General features: G+C 42.5%; 1 protein-coding gene across 3 annotated transcripts in view; it reads right to left on the bottom strand.

Moving 5' to 3' along the window:
• The window catches only part of LOC120065018 (metabotropic glutamate receptor 4-like), a 276,560-nt gene extending 263,180 nt beyond the window's left edge, over positions 1–13,380 (bottom strand). For 2 of the 3 annotated variants that reach the window (XM_039015660.1, XM_039015663.1), the window contains exons 1-2: positions 13,227–13,380; positions 5,602–6,536 (exon numbers count right to left, since the gene is read on the bottom strand). In XM_039015660.1, the coding sequence (XP_038871588.1) occupies positions 5,602–6,147 (546 nt within the window). In that variant the 5' untranslated portion in view covers positions 6,148–6,536; positions 13,227–13,380. Of the gene's footprint in view, positions 1–5,601; positions 6,537–12,467; positions 12,627–13,226 lie in introns of those variants that run through there. The other variant, XM_039015661.1, reaches the window with a different exon arrangement.
• Positions 13,381–14,283: the final 903 nt, after the last annotated feature.

Below are 14,283 nucleotides of genomic sequence, written 5' to 3'. Positions count from 1 at the left end.
TTGAGTTTAGTTTGGTGGGTAGGCTATTTAAGGGCAGGTAGCCCGCTGGCTTTTGTGCGGGCTTGTTTATCTGTTATTTGGTGTTGGATTGTTATGTGGATTTTATTATTTTTTCTGGACAGTTTAGTCCGGTGTTTTTGGACTCGTCTTTTCATGCGCCCGTGTGTTTAGGGCATGATCGTTTTCCCTGTCAACTGGAAAATAAATCCACTTTCTTGAAACCCTGCTCTCTGCGCTTGACTCCTCCACCCAGTACTCCTAGCAGCTCTGACAATAACGAGGCTATATACAAGGGGTACCGGTACTGAGTCAATATGCAGGGGTACAGTGTAGTTGCGGTAATTGAGGTAACATGTAGGTGGGGGTAAAGTGATTAGGCATAGATAATAACAGAGTAGCAGCAACATATATGAAGAGTGGGAGGGAATGTTAATGTGCGTGTGCGTGTGCGTGTGCGTGTGTGTGTGCGTGTGTGTGTGTGTGTGTGTGTGTGTGTGTGTTGGTCAATGCAAATAGTCCAGGTAGCCATATGATCAAATGTTCAGCAGTCGTATGGCTTGAGGGTAGAAGCTGTTAAGGAGACCTTTGGTCCCAGACTTGTACTGGGTCATAAGCACTACCCTTTGTAGTGCCTTGCGGTCGGATGCTGAGCAGTTGCCATAGCAAGCGGTGATGCAGCCAGTCAGGATGCTCTCAATGTTGCAGCTGTACAATGTTTTGAGGATGTGCGCTCCCATGCCAAATCTTTTCAGCCTCCCGAGGGGGAATAGGCATTGTTAAGACCTCCTCTTTACTGTGTTGGTGTGTTTGGACCATTAAAAGGTCCTTAGTGATGTGGACACCAAGGAACTTGAAGGTCTCGACCCGCTCCACTACAGCCCCGTCGATGTAAATGGAGGCGTGCTCTCCCCTCCTTTTCCTGTAGCCCACGGTCAGCTCCCTTGTCTTGCTCACGTTGAGGGAGAGGTCATTGTCCTGGCACCACACCGCCAGGTCTCTGACATCCTCCCTATAGGTTGTCTCATCGTCATTGGTGATCAGCCATACCACCGTCATGTTGTCGGCAAACCTAATCATGGTGTTGGAGTCCTACGTGGCCACGCAGTCATGGGTGAACGGAGTACAGGTGGGAAAGGGAAGTGTGGAGTGCAATAGATATTGCAACATCTGTGGATCTGTTTGAGCGGTATGCGAATTAGTGTGGGTCCAGGGTTTCTGGGATGATGGTGTTGTGAGCCATGGCCGGCCATTCAAAGCATTTCATGGCTAAAGATTTGGGTGCTATGGGGCGGTAGTCATTTAGGCAGGTTACATTGGCGTTCTTGGGCACAGGGACTATGGTGGTCTTCTTGAAACATGTAGGTATTGCAGACTGGGTTAGGGAGAGGTTGAAAATCTGAAGACACTTGCCAGCTGATCAGCGCATGCTCTGAGTACACGTCCTGGTAATCCGTCTGGCCCTGCGGCCTTGTGAATGTTAACCTGTTTAAAGGTCTTACAATGGCTACGGAGAGCGTGATCACACAGTTGTCCGGAACAGCTGGTGCTCTCATGCATGTTTCAGTGTTGCTTGCCTCAAAAGTGAGAATAGAAGGCATTTAGCTCATCTGGTAAACTCACGTCACTGGGCAGCTCGCAGCTGGGTCTCCCTTTGTAATCCCTGAGCGTTTGCAAGCCCTACCACATCCAACGAGTGTCAGAGCCGGTGTAGTAGGATTCGATCTTAGTCCTGTATTGACGCTTTACCTGTTTGATGGTTCTTCGGAGTGCGTAGCAGAATTTCTTTTAAACATTCGGATTAGTGTCCCGCTCCTTGAAAGTGGCAGCTCTAGCCTTTAGCTCAGTGTGGATGTTGCCTGTAATCCATGGCTTCTGGTTAAGAAATGTCCGTACATCCGCTTCATCGGACCATTTCCATATTGAGCATTGGTACTTCCTGTTTGAGTTTCGCTTGCAAGCAGGAATCAGGAGGATAGAGTTCTGGTCAGATTTGCCAAATGGAGAGCGAGGGAGAGCTTATGTAATACAATGATCACAATTGTGACCGACCTCCTTGATTCGGTCTTATGTAGCAAAATTTGAAATTGTGTTTTTTACATTGGATAAAATCAGAGACACAAAGCTACAAAATGGTATACACTGCATTTGAGGAACGATGGGAAAGTAATTCTGCTTTGAAAGTTGACAAACTTGTAACCTCACTTTTGAGAAAATGGCCTTTGAATGTTTTTGTACCTATTGGAGAGCTCTTCTTTGTCTACACATATTCAGCATCGTTCACACCCTCTTAAGCTTTAGCCACACCCATCTCTTTAAGGGTTGATCCGAGCGTTCTGTCCTAACAACAGCAGTCAAGTACCCAAGCTAACTGGCTAAAGTTGGCTAGCTTGCTAGCTACTTCTAGACACAAATGAGAGAACAGCTTACTGACCATTTTACTCGCCCTAGCAGAGCTGGTTAGGCTGTTTTTATGTTATCCAGAGCGTTGGTGACTGCAACTGTGCTGCTGGCAACAATTTACGCTTTTTGCCAACGTTTACTGACACTAGCCATAGTCAACGGGTGTTGAGCGTTCGTAAATTCGTCAGTTATTCTGCGCTCTGGCACACTCATACAATGGTGCTCTGAAATCCAAGTAGATAGCTAGAGCGAATTTACCAGCTACGTCTATCAACAGTTGTCGCAGTGATATTCTATTGAAATGGTTACTTGCATATTGGAGTCTTTTGTTAAGACATGTAGCTAGCTAGCTAGCTAGCTAGCTAGGTAAACAATGAACTATAGTCCCAACTCATGACGTTACTACCTTGCATGAAACTGCAGGTAGCTAACCAACCAGGTTCAATGTTAGCAAAGCAAATGGCTCTGAGATACGAATAATAAGATCATACACATAACGTGAAAACATAAACAACTTTCTGTCAATTAGAAACGTGTAATATCTGAAAAGGTAACTAGCTACACTCTACAAATTAGGGGTTCAGCAAGGGTTCTTCTAAGATTGTTCCAAGAACCAACTAAGGAGGTTCCTAGAAGAACCTTCGGCTTCTTGGCACTAAAAATGGTGGGGTTCATCGAGGAACCTCCTTAGTTGGTGGGGGTTCTTGCAGGAACCAAGCTGCCCAACTGAAACACTTGTAAAGAACGTGAGGATCTCCTCAATTTAAGGTAAGGTTTGTACATGGGGTATGATATAAATTGATATTATGCCATCTATCTTTTCATATTTGTGCAAATCTTTGTAAAACAGAAAATGGACACAATTCAACGGATATCAATCAACAAAAAGGTAAGAATATGTAGGCTATAAGAATATGTTGAAGGCTAGCTGTATTGGGTGCAGATGACTGAACTGTTCACTTTTGTGTCTGTGTCTGCAGGTATACAGACGAGGCATATCAAAAGGTATTTCAATTGGTATTGGTGGTATGTAGATCACATTTACCATTCTCCTTCCTTACATCGTCAATGAATATCCCATAGGCCTCTACATTACCTCTACAAGGTATGTGTATGAAAACCATTATCAAAACAGTTTTTCATTCACATTCACCACAAAAACCAAGGTATGAATACTGCCGTGTGCATATTTTGTTAATCATCTGTATAACTACCACATTTTTGGGATTCACAGACTTCACCCTCCCTACACCTCTGATGAATATAACATGAAACCTGTCCGATCACCATGCACTGCAAAATCATTCTGGCTATGGATAAGGAGAACATCAACACAATAACATCAACAGGGCAGAGGATATACCCATTGGACTTGGGGCTCTGCTGGGAGTTTAGGTTATCTTTAGATTTTTAATTCTGCTTTGCCATTAAGATCATAATAAACACTGAGGACTAAAATATTGTGTTATTATTGTTATGCGTATTATTATTATTATTAACAATAATAGGGGAGGTGGGTTAGTTAAAAAATGTACCCCAAAAGGTTCTTCAAGGATCCATTAAAATGGGTTATTCAAAGAAATTATAAGGGTTCCCCCACAGTTTAAATTTGAAGAACCCCTAAAGGATACTCCAGGAACCTTTTCTTTTTAGGGTGTAGACTATCTTACCGTATACATCATGGATGGACGCTTCTCCCTGTCACGGCTGCTATGGTTGGCCTTAGTTTGAAGATGTAATCTGGAGACAGGTGTTTTCACCATCTCATTAGCTATCATACTCTAATTCCACTGATTTCAAAACTCGGTCCTCCAGAACGTGGAGAGCAACACTTAAGCAGTTCTACTTCGCAATATAGTTTTGAAAAAGCTGCGTTAGACAGGATTACCTACTCATATTCACCAGCTCAAATAGACAGAAGCGTGCTATATGGCAGACCAATCCGAACTCATCTCTCGGCATGTCCAGCCCACTCATTATCTCAGCCAATCATGACTAGCGGCCTTTTTCTGTGACTAAACCAACTAGGCATGTAATTTAACAATTTTAATCGTATTTACAGATGGCATACAAGTTTGTTCTTAAGGCACATGAAAGTTCACATGTTCCAGAAGGCATTTCTTCCAAAAAACGCATTTTGATTTCATTTAAAAAGTCTGCATTCAGATGGCTCTCCTGTGAAGTAGTGACCCACAACATATGCCTAGTTTCCTGAAACGAGTCACAATTAGTGAGATGTTTAGTAATAGATATGCAAAATATCCAACTGGCCTTAAAACACAGCCTGAATGCATGACTTCCAAGAGAGTAAAGGCAACACATTTCTTATCAAAAGGAAGAAATGACTCAATGAGCCAACATAACCTATCAAACCTGAGCAACAGAAGACGCAGCATAAACAGATCAGAGAAAGCAATTAAGAAGTTATTTTTAGGGCTGGGTGGACTGTGCTTATAAATCAGTGAAACCGTGGGATTGGTATGTGCTATGAACAAGGACAGCATGTGGATGAAAATGACTTTTCCTATCACGGGGTCAATCAAAGTAATGAATCCAAGTCGAAAGAGAAACTGTTATTGTTCTATGAGCAGACAATGAAATCAACTAATAATGCATCCTATTATTTAGTATGTTGACAGCATAGAGATGTACTAGAGTGCATCGCCTATCTTTGCATGTGTGCCATCTATCCAACTCTTTGGGTTAGAGGCAATAATTGTGACAATTTAGCAGTCCTCAGATTGAGATGGCCAATGGCATTACTTTAGGATTATGGGAACTATGGTGTAGAGGCAGATTTTTTTTCTCAAGATTTGCATTATTTGTTTTTTAGTCATTTAGCAGAAACTCTTATCCAGAGTCACTTACAGCAGAGTGCATATATTTTCATACTTTCTTTCATACTGGTTCCCTGTGGGAATCGAACGCACAACCCATGGCGTTACAAGCACCATAATCTGCAAACTGAGCCACATGTCTCTGTCATTATTTATTCATGCTCTTCTTTCCAAATATCAGGGTACCAAATTGTGTTTGAACAGAGAATAGAATGTTTTCCCAGGAATGAAGATAACATTCCCAACTAGAGCTAACATGGAACAAACACCACAGTGTACATACATCAGATACTCACTCTAACACTGCAAACAAACCACAACCACACACACAAGTAGTAAATCACCACCAAGGTGTGGTCCTTACCTTGAAGAGCCGCAGTATGTTGGCCACCATGATAGACACAGAGCTGGACGAGGCTCCGATGACTCCCACCACCCTCTCAGGCTTGGTGATGATGGGTGCCCCCCCGCCGAGACACTTGACGTCCGTCCCATCCTTCTCGATGAGAGCCTGGACGAAGGTGAGTGACTGCTCCAGGGCGTGGGTATCCCGGGAACACGTGTCTAGGATGCGCGCCCCCAGCGTGATATTGGGAAGCAGGGAATGGTCGTTGTTGATACGGTCCAGGGCGAACAGCATGGCCTCCAGACGATGGATCCCCTTCTCCTTCTTCAGCTCCCCGCAGGCCTTGCCTTCGTTGCCCCTGGAGTGCACGGGGAACAGGCCTCCCAGGGAGATATCCCCGTCGATGCGGATGGAGTTGAGGTGTGTGCCGCTCGGGACTTTGGGTTTAGCGGCTTGGGCGGCCGTGAGAGAGCAGTAAAGAAGGAGTAAGAGCCTGATCAGGCTGCCTCTGTGACAGATCCTGCCAGTCCGATGCAGAGCACACCCCTGGGGCTGAGACCCCATGACCACAGCCCAGACACAAATCCAGACACACTCTAGAACCCAGCGGAATCAGGAACACAAAGAACACTAGTCTACTCTATATCCAGAGGGTTAATCTTAATAATAACTCTTGAAGCAGTGGGCACAGAACAGGCGTCCTCTCATGTTGCTTTGCTCTTAGAAGCACTCAATTATAATAGGAGCATGAATTTAGACGGCTCTTCAAAGGATATCTCCTCTTCCTTTCTTACATATGCATCTCCTTCTTTCCTCCTCACTCCATGGTCTGACCAACGTGGTGGGCACTCCTCTGCCCACTGTAACTCACCACCCTGCCTATGGAGATCCCTCACAGGGGGGGGGGGGGGGGGGGTCAGGCCGCTCAGGTCTCCGGGCTGCTGAGTGAATTTCTGCAAGATAAAGCAAAGTAGAAGCGATGAGACACACCACACAGTGACAGAGGGGCTAGATATGAGAGAAGGGATTCATGTTGGTTTGAGCTTTTCACTGCTTTCTTTTTCTATCTCAACTCCTTTTTCTGCAATCATGTGTGGAATGATGAGACAATTTTTTTTTCTTCTCAATCTCACACGCTCTCTCTCTCCCTCCTCCCTCTTCTCCCTCCCTACTCACCTCTCCATATTGAATTTAAAAGGGTTGCCATGGACTCCCAAGGTCGAAAGGCATGAAAGTCAGCTCCCAAACTCCTCTTTTCAACATACTCAGTAAGAAACGCTGCCTACTGTACTAGTGTGCCTACCATTGTTAGGTTGCTACACATCATACACAAAATGTTATCTCATGTCTTGATTACATGTCCTAGATCTCTTTGGGAACTTACAGTAGGGCCCTAAAGTGGCACTCCAGTCTCCTTTCACCTCAATGATTATCTCTTTTTCCATCTATTGCTCCTCTATTGTTCCCGCAATAATAAGGGGAGGCCGATTACATCACATCAGACCAACTCCTTGAATGGCCTACTCCTTGAAGTTTGCAGTTTGTCAACAAAAAAAAACACTATTTTGCTCAATACGTTTTTTGTTTTTTTTACCCTTAAGTGTACATTCATGTATTTACACTTGGGATATTGTTTTTCAACAGGAAATGCTCAAAAATAGCTGGAGGGCTTCTTTGAATCAGATATTTTTGTTGGTGACTCTCTCATTCATACAATTCTGTTGATTATAAAATTTCCCTGTATTCAAAGATGACACTAAAAGGCAAAAACAGACCAACATGTTAAGAGTGTCTTTTATACAAATTCACCATGCTATTGACACAATATCCCTTCTGTTGGATGACATATCAGAGAGGAGGCAGATATTGGATGAATCATCACACATTCTCCTCCTTTTCTATTCTTCCATCAGCCCATTTCCCACTCCTTTCTTCCCTACACCCACAACGCTGGCATATCTGAGACTGCGCCTTGGACGGCATAAAACCGTAGGGATGGTTCCTCTGAGGAGACTGTGAAATTGTAATGATGACATTACTACAGAAGGAACGCTGCTTTGATACAGGAGTAGGTAAGAGGGGAAATGTCCTCAGGAGAACTAGCGTTTCATAGTTAAACCCATAGTGTGACATGGTTTTTTAATTCTACACGCCCACAGTCACTTGTGTGAAGAAAGAGTCCCAAGCTTCAATTCCACAAATCCTACTGAAGGACAGTGTAGAATAAGAGTGTCATTGGACAAGCAGAATAACCTCTATTCATTGATCTGGAGCAGTGTTTCCCAAACTTTGTTCTGGGGGCCCCAAGGGGCGCACATTTAGTTTTTTGACATAGTCCTACACAGCTGATTAAAATCATCAAAGCTTGATGATGAGTTCATTATTATGTTCTGGAGAACTGCTTGTGAAACAACTTGTGATGGGAAAAAAAGGCTTTTCTGAAGAATTTGGGTCTTTCACCAAATTGTGTCGAAAAACGGTTCATTACTGAGAGCTTTAAGCACAATGCATATTAAGGGCATCTGCTGGGCAGTAATAAATAGCAGCTTCTGGTGTTCATATAGCACAGGGATGTAGGCTCGTGGATCAATTTCCCAATATTGAACTTGTTACGCCCCTGAAAAAGGGGAGAAAAGATCACGAGAGTGATACTGTATTGTTTACTCATTGAAACTTTTAGTGCAATGAGAAAAGACCGCGATTTCTCCGGGAACTTGAGTGGAGACCAGAGCAATCGATCTCAGGCTCATAGATTAAGAGCATTTAGTACATCACAGATTAACACTTTCACCCACGACAAAATAAAGTAATCAACATAACGTTTACACATTCCTCTCACAATTCGTACCCTTTGTACGCTTGACGGATTTTAACACAATTATATGAATGTTATCAATCTCTATCAACTAATACTGAATGCATGATCTTCTTAACCTTAGATGTTTTAAGATCCTCACATACTATGAACTTACTAATACTTTTTAATGTGTAACAGGCTATGAGTATTTCCTTTAACCTGTCACAAACTCAGTCGGGGTCTCAATTTACAGGGTCTCAACTTACTCTTGGGAGTTAAAATAGTAGAATACACAAGGTACAATTAAAACATTTCACTTAGGGCCCCCAAAAGGCTAGGGCTGGCTCTGGCTGGATTTGTGGGTATGGATGGGGGTACGCTGACCCGAGTGCCACTGCGGCCCGTCGTGATGAGTTCAGATTTTTTGTGACCCTAATCCCCATCAATGTTTCCCATCACTGATATAGAAGTTTCTCCCACAGTGTTAATCAAAATTCCATGGCGTAGCGGTTAGTCAAAGGTTTTGAAATCTAATACTCATTTAAAATATGAGGTTTGCATCTTACATTATGCATCCCTTTTTTGCCTCCGAGTTCACTATTTTGGGCCCCAAAAAACGATGAATCCATTGCATTACTTAGGATATGTAGAAGAAAAGCTTTAATATCATAGACGATATTGCGATATGCCTGGTTGGGCCTCTCTACATTTCACTGACATTCACAACTCAACAATCATCTACACTGAACAAAAATATAAACGCGACATGTAAAGTGTTTCATGAGCTGAAATAAAAGATTGCAGAAATTTTCCATACGCACAAATAGCTTATTTCTCTCAAATTGTGAGCACACATTTGTTTACATCCCTGTTAGTGAGCATTTCTCCTTTGCCAAGATAACCCATCCACCTGACAAGAAGCTAATTAAACAGCATGATCATTACACTGTTGCACCTTGTGCTGGGGACAATAAAAGGCCACTAAAATGTGCAGTTTTGTAACACAGCGCCACAGATGTCTGAAGTTTTGAGGGAACTTGCAATTGGCATGCTGACTGCAGGAATGTCCTCCAGAGCTGTTGCCAGAAAATGTAACGTTAATTTCTCTACCATAAACCGCCTCCAACGTAATTTTAGAGAATTTGGCAGTACGTCCAACCGGCATCACAAGCGCAGACCACGTGTATGGCTGATGTCAACGTTGTGAACAGAGTGCCCCATGGTGGCGGTGGAGTTATGGTATGGACAAGCATAAGCTACAGACAATGAACCCAATTTGCATTTTATAGAGATACTGTGACAAGACCCTGAGGCCAATTGTTGAGCCATTCATCTGCCTTCATCAGCTTATGTTTCAGCATGATAATGCACGGCACAAGGATCTGTACATTCCACAGGCCACAATCAACAGCCTGATGATCTCTATTCGAAGATGTGTCGCACTGCATGAGGTAACAGGTGGTCAAAACAGATACTGACTGGTTTTCTGATCCATGCCTCTACCCTTTTTAAAGGTATCTGTTACCAACAGATGCATACAGTGCATTCGGAAAATATTCAGAACCCGTTCCTTTTTCCACATTTCATTACATCACACCGTTATTCTAAAATATCTTAAATTGCTTTATTTCCTCATCAATCAACACAAAATATCCCATAATGACAAAGCAAAAACTGGTTTGTAGAATTTTTGCAAATTTATTCAAAACAAACAACTGAAATATCACATTTACATAAGTATTCAGACGCTTCACTCGGTACTTTGTTGAAGCACTTTTGGCAGCGATTACAGCATCGAGTCTTCTTGGGTATGACGCTACAAGCTTGGCACACCTGTATTTGTGGAGTTTTTCCCATTCTTCTCTGCAGATCCTCTCAAGCTCTGTTAGGTTGGATGGGGAGCATTGCTGCTATTTTCAGGTCTCTCCAGAGAGTTTCGATTGGGTTCAAGTCCGGGCTCTGGCTGGGCCACTCAAGGACATTCAGAGACTTGTCCCGAAGCCACTCCTGCGTTGTCTTGGCTGCATGCTTAGGGTTGTTGTTCTGTTGGAAGGTGAACCTTCACCCCAGGCTGAGGTCCTGAGCACTCTGGAGTATGTTTTCATCAAGGATCTCTCTGTACTTTGCTCCGTTCATCTTTGCCTCAATCCTGACTAGTCTCCCAGTCCCTGCCGCTGAAAAACATCCCCACATTATGATGCTGCCACCACCTTGCTTCAACGTAGGCAGTGGTGTAAAGTAAAAATATTACTACTTAAGTAATTTTTGGGGGTGTCTGTACTTTTCTATTTATATTTTTGACTACTTTTACTTCACTACATTCCTAAAGAAAATAATGTACTTTTTACTCCATACATTTTCCCTGACACCCTAAAGTACTTGTTGCATGATGAATGCTTAGCAGGACAGGAAAATGGTCCAATTCACACACTTATCAAGAGAACACGTGGTCATCCCTACCGCCTCTGATCTGGCAGACTCACTAAATATAAATGCATCATTTGTAAATTGTGTCTGAGTGTTGGATTGTACCCCTGACTATCTGTCAATTAAAATAAAATAAAAATAGGAAAATGGTGCCTTCTGCTTTGCCTAATAAATTATATATACTTTCACTTTTGATACTTAAAAATATATAATTTAGCAATTACATTTACTTTTGATACTTAGAAACAAATCATTTTAGACTTTTACTCAAGTAGTATTTTACTGGGTGACTTTCACTTTTTCTTGAGTAACTTTCTATTAAGGTATCTATACTTTTACTCAAGTATTGGGTACTTTTTCCACCACTGACCATAGGGATGGTGCCAGGTTTCCTCCAGACGTCACGTCTGGCATTCAGGCCAAAGAGTTCAATCTTGGTTTCATCAGATCTGAGAATCTTGTTTCTCATGGTCTGAGAGTCTTTAGGTGCCTTTTGGTAATCTCCAAGTGTGCTGTCATGTGCCTTTTACTGAAGAGTGACTTCTGCCTGGCCACTACCATAAAGGCCTGATTGGTGGAGTGCTGCAGAGATGGTTGTCCTTCTGGTAGGTTCTCCCATTTCCACAGAGGAACTCTGGAGCTCTGTCAGAGTGACCATCGGGTTCTTGGTCACCTCCCTGACCAAGGCCCTTCTCCCCCGATTGCTCAGTTTGGCTGGACGACCAGCTCTAGGAAGAGTCTTGGTGGTTCCAAACTTCTTCCATTTAAGAATGCTGGAGGCCTCCGTGTTCTTGGGGACCTTGGATGCTGCAAAACAATGTTGGTACCCTTCACCAGATCTGTGCCTCGACACAATCCTGTCTCGGAGCTCTACAGACAATTCCTTATACCTCATGTCTTGGTTTTTGCTCTGACATGCACTGTCAACTGTGGGACCATATATAGACAGGTGTGTGCCTTTCCAAATCATGTCCAATCAATTGAATTTACCACTGGTGGACTACAATCAAGTTGTAGACACATCTCAAGGACGATCAAAGGAAACAGTATGCACCTGAGCTCAATTTCAAGTCTCACAGCAAAAGGTCTGAATAGTTACGTAAATAGGGTATTTTATTTTTATTTACAAAGAATTTTTTCGCTTCGTCATTACGGGATATTGTGTGTAGATTGATGAGGAATTTGTTTTATTTAATCCATTTTAGAATAAGGCTGTAACGTAACAAAATCTGGAAAAAGTCAAGGGGTCTGAATACTTTCCGAAGGCACTGTAGATAATTACCACAACTGTACGCTCTGCTGAACAATGCAACACTGTGCTGTTTCAGATGGATAGTTCTTGTATCGAGAGAGACAAACTAAACTATGAAACGCATCTGCAAATTGACATCAGGTTTGATAGGATTAGCCATTTTTAATTTCACCCGCTTTTAGCCTATGCTCTCTCTACCAACTAACCTTGTGGTTAGAGTGTCTGCCTTGAGTTTGGAGGGTTGGGAGTTTGATCCCTGGCTGAGTCATACCAAAGACTATAAAACTGTGCCGCAATGCATCTCTGCTTGGCACTTAGCATTAAGGAGGTAGATTGGGGGCAAGGCTCTGCGATAGACTTGTGTCCTGTCCAGGGAGTATACTTGAAGCCTTGTTCAAGACTACTTACCTACTCGCAAATGGTTGCTGCCCTGTATGTTCCTGACACTGTTCAGTCTTGGCAGCAGGAGCAATAATGGGATCTGAAGGAACAATCTCCCAGCATACAATAGAGGTGAATGTGCTGGTTTTGCCAAAGGAGTGGGTTAGTCAGACGATGGACTGCTGCACCAAGGGCCAAGGTTCATTGTGAGCATATTGGAAGTGGAAAGGTCCTTTGAATACACTGAACTATCTGCTACTGAGTGAAGTAATTTCGCAGAGTTCATTCACCGCAGATTCCCTTTAAATGCAGCAGAAAGAGAAGGGAGGGAGAGCCCAGGAAGCCCTACCCCCAACTGACTGTCACCCCCCCCCCCCCCCCCCCCTGCAAAGGCCAACCACACATCCACAGCACAGGACACATAACTAAAACTAAATAAAGATAATAACGGAATAGAATTCTATAAATTCAAACAGCTTTTACCGATACTATAGATATATGATATAGTATTTGGAGAGCAATAAGAGAAGGTCCTGAGGAAGATTCATGTTATTGTGGTAAGCAATGCTTCTGGTATCAAACTATTGTTTTAAAGGGCAGGTCTCTAAAGGGGTACAAATATAACAGATATTCTCCATTTATAATTTGCTAAATTAAGAGGTGGTCATATTTATATGTTCATATTTCCCTTCAAAAGACAAAGCAATATGGCAACAATTTCAATCACTCAATAACAACTTAATCTGGAAAATCTTTAGATCATATGATGTTAACTTGTTTACTCACTCAACAAAATCACAGATTGTGTTTAAATTAGCTCAGGGAACACGAGAGTGCATCAATCAATATTGTCGACATCAGAATTCCCCTTTTTTCTCTCCCAGGTTAAGATGCATATCAAGTAATAATCCCACTGTGATTGTGGTGAGAGTGTTCCACACTCACAGTCTGCAGTTTTGACAGTCAGGTCTGTTTACTTGGCCTGGCCTTGAATGTCTGTATCTCTGAACCCTCTTAATATCAACCCACCGTCACAGGTCGCCAGAGACCAGGAAAAATCCCACCTCAATCATCAGTCAGGGATTGGGATAATCACAGGCCAGTGGGATTATGGAACGAAAAATTTGAATCAAACCGTATAAACAATGGTAAACTGGAATGAGAATATTAGAAATTGGCATATTTAATACGATTACCATACTGGTATGAGCTGTGTACAATAGCTGTTATTATGATATTCTGATATTAACATTAAGTTAACATTAAGATAAGATGCTTTGAATGTTATTACCATGTGTTTACAGTACATCTCGTGTATGGTTTTGGCTTACTAATGAGGTGGTATTATGCTCAGACGAATCAGTCTCCCACACTGAGAAGGCAGAGACGAAGACTGTGTTTGAGGTGAACAAATGTGTCAATATTTGCAGACAGTCCCAAAGTTAGAGCAGTAAATATGCTCTCCTAAATAGTATATTGAGTAAAACAACAGATGTATCATACCCACAAAATGTCACAGACCGCTGTGGGAATTATGTGGGATTCATAGCAAAATAATAACCTTTACTCAAGTTTAGAGGCAATGTTTGTAATATAGACTGGATTCATTTGAAAAGGGCACAAAATAACCTTTAGGCAAGAGTAGCACGTGTGCTATTGCATACGGCCACATAACTAATAACGGTGATTGAGCATTCAACACCTCATGCCTGGCTGAGCTGACAACAATGGCCTGTTGGATAGTGTTTACTTGTTTATTTCGATTCCCATTAGCTGCTCTTCCTATGACGCTGATCACCATTATCTAGGCATAATGGTGTGTTTTTGAATTCCATATTTGATA

Source organism: Salvelinus namaycush, chromosome 20 (assembly GCF_016432855.1).
Source record: "Salvelinus namaycush isolate Seneca chromosome 20, SaNama_1.0, whole genome shotgun sequence".
In the NCBI taxonomy this organism is placed as follows: domain Eukaryota; kingdom Metazoa; phylum Chordata; class Actinopteri; order Salmoniformes; family Salmonidae; genus Salvelinus; species Salvelinus namaycush.
The sequence above is the reverse complement of the archived record's forward strand: the minus strand, read 5'-3'. Positions and strand labels throughout refer to the sequence as shown.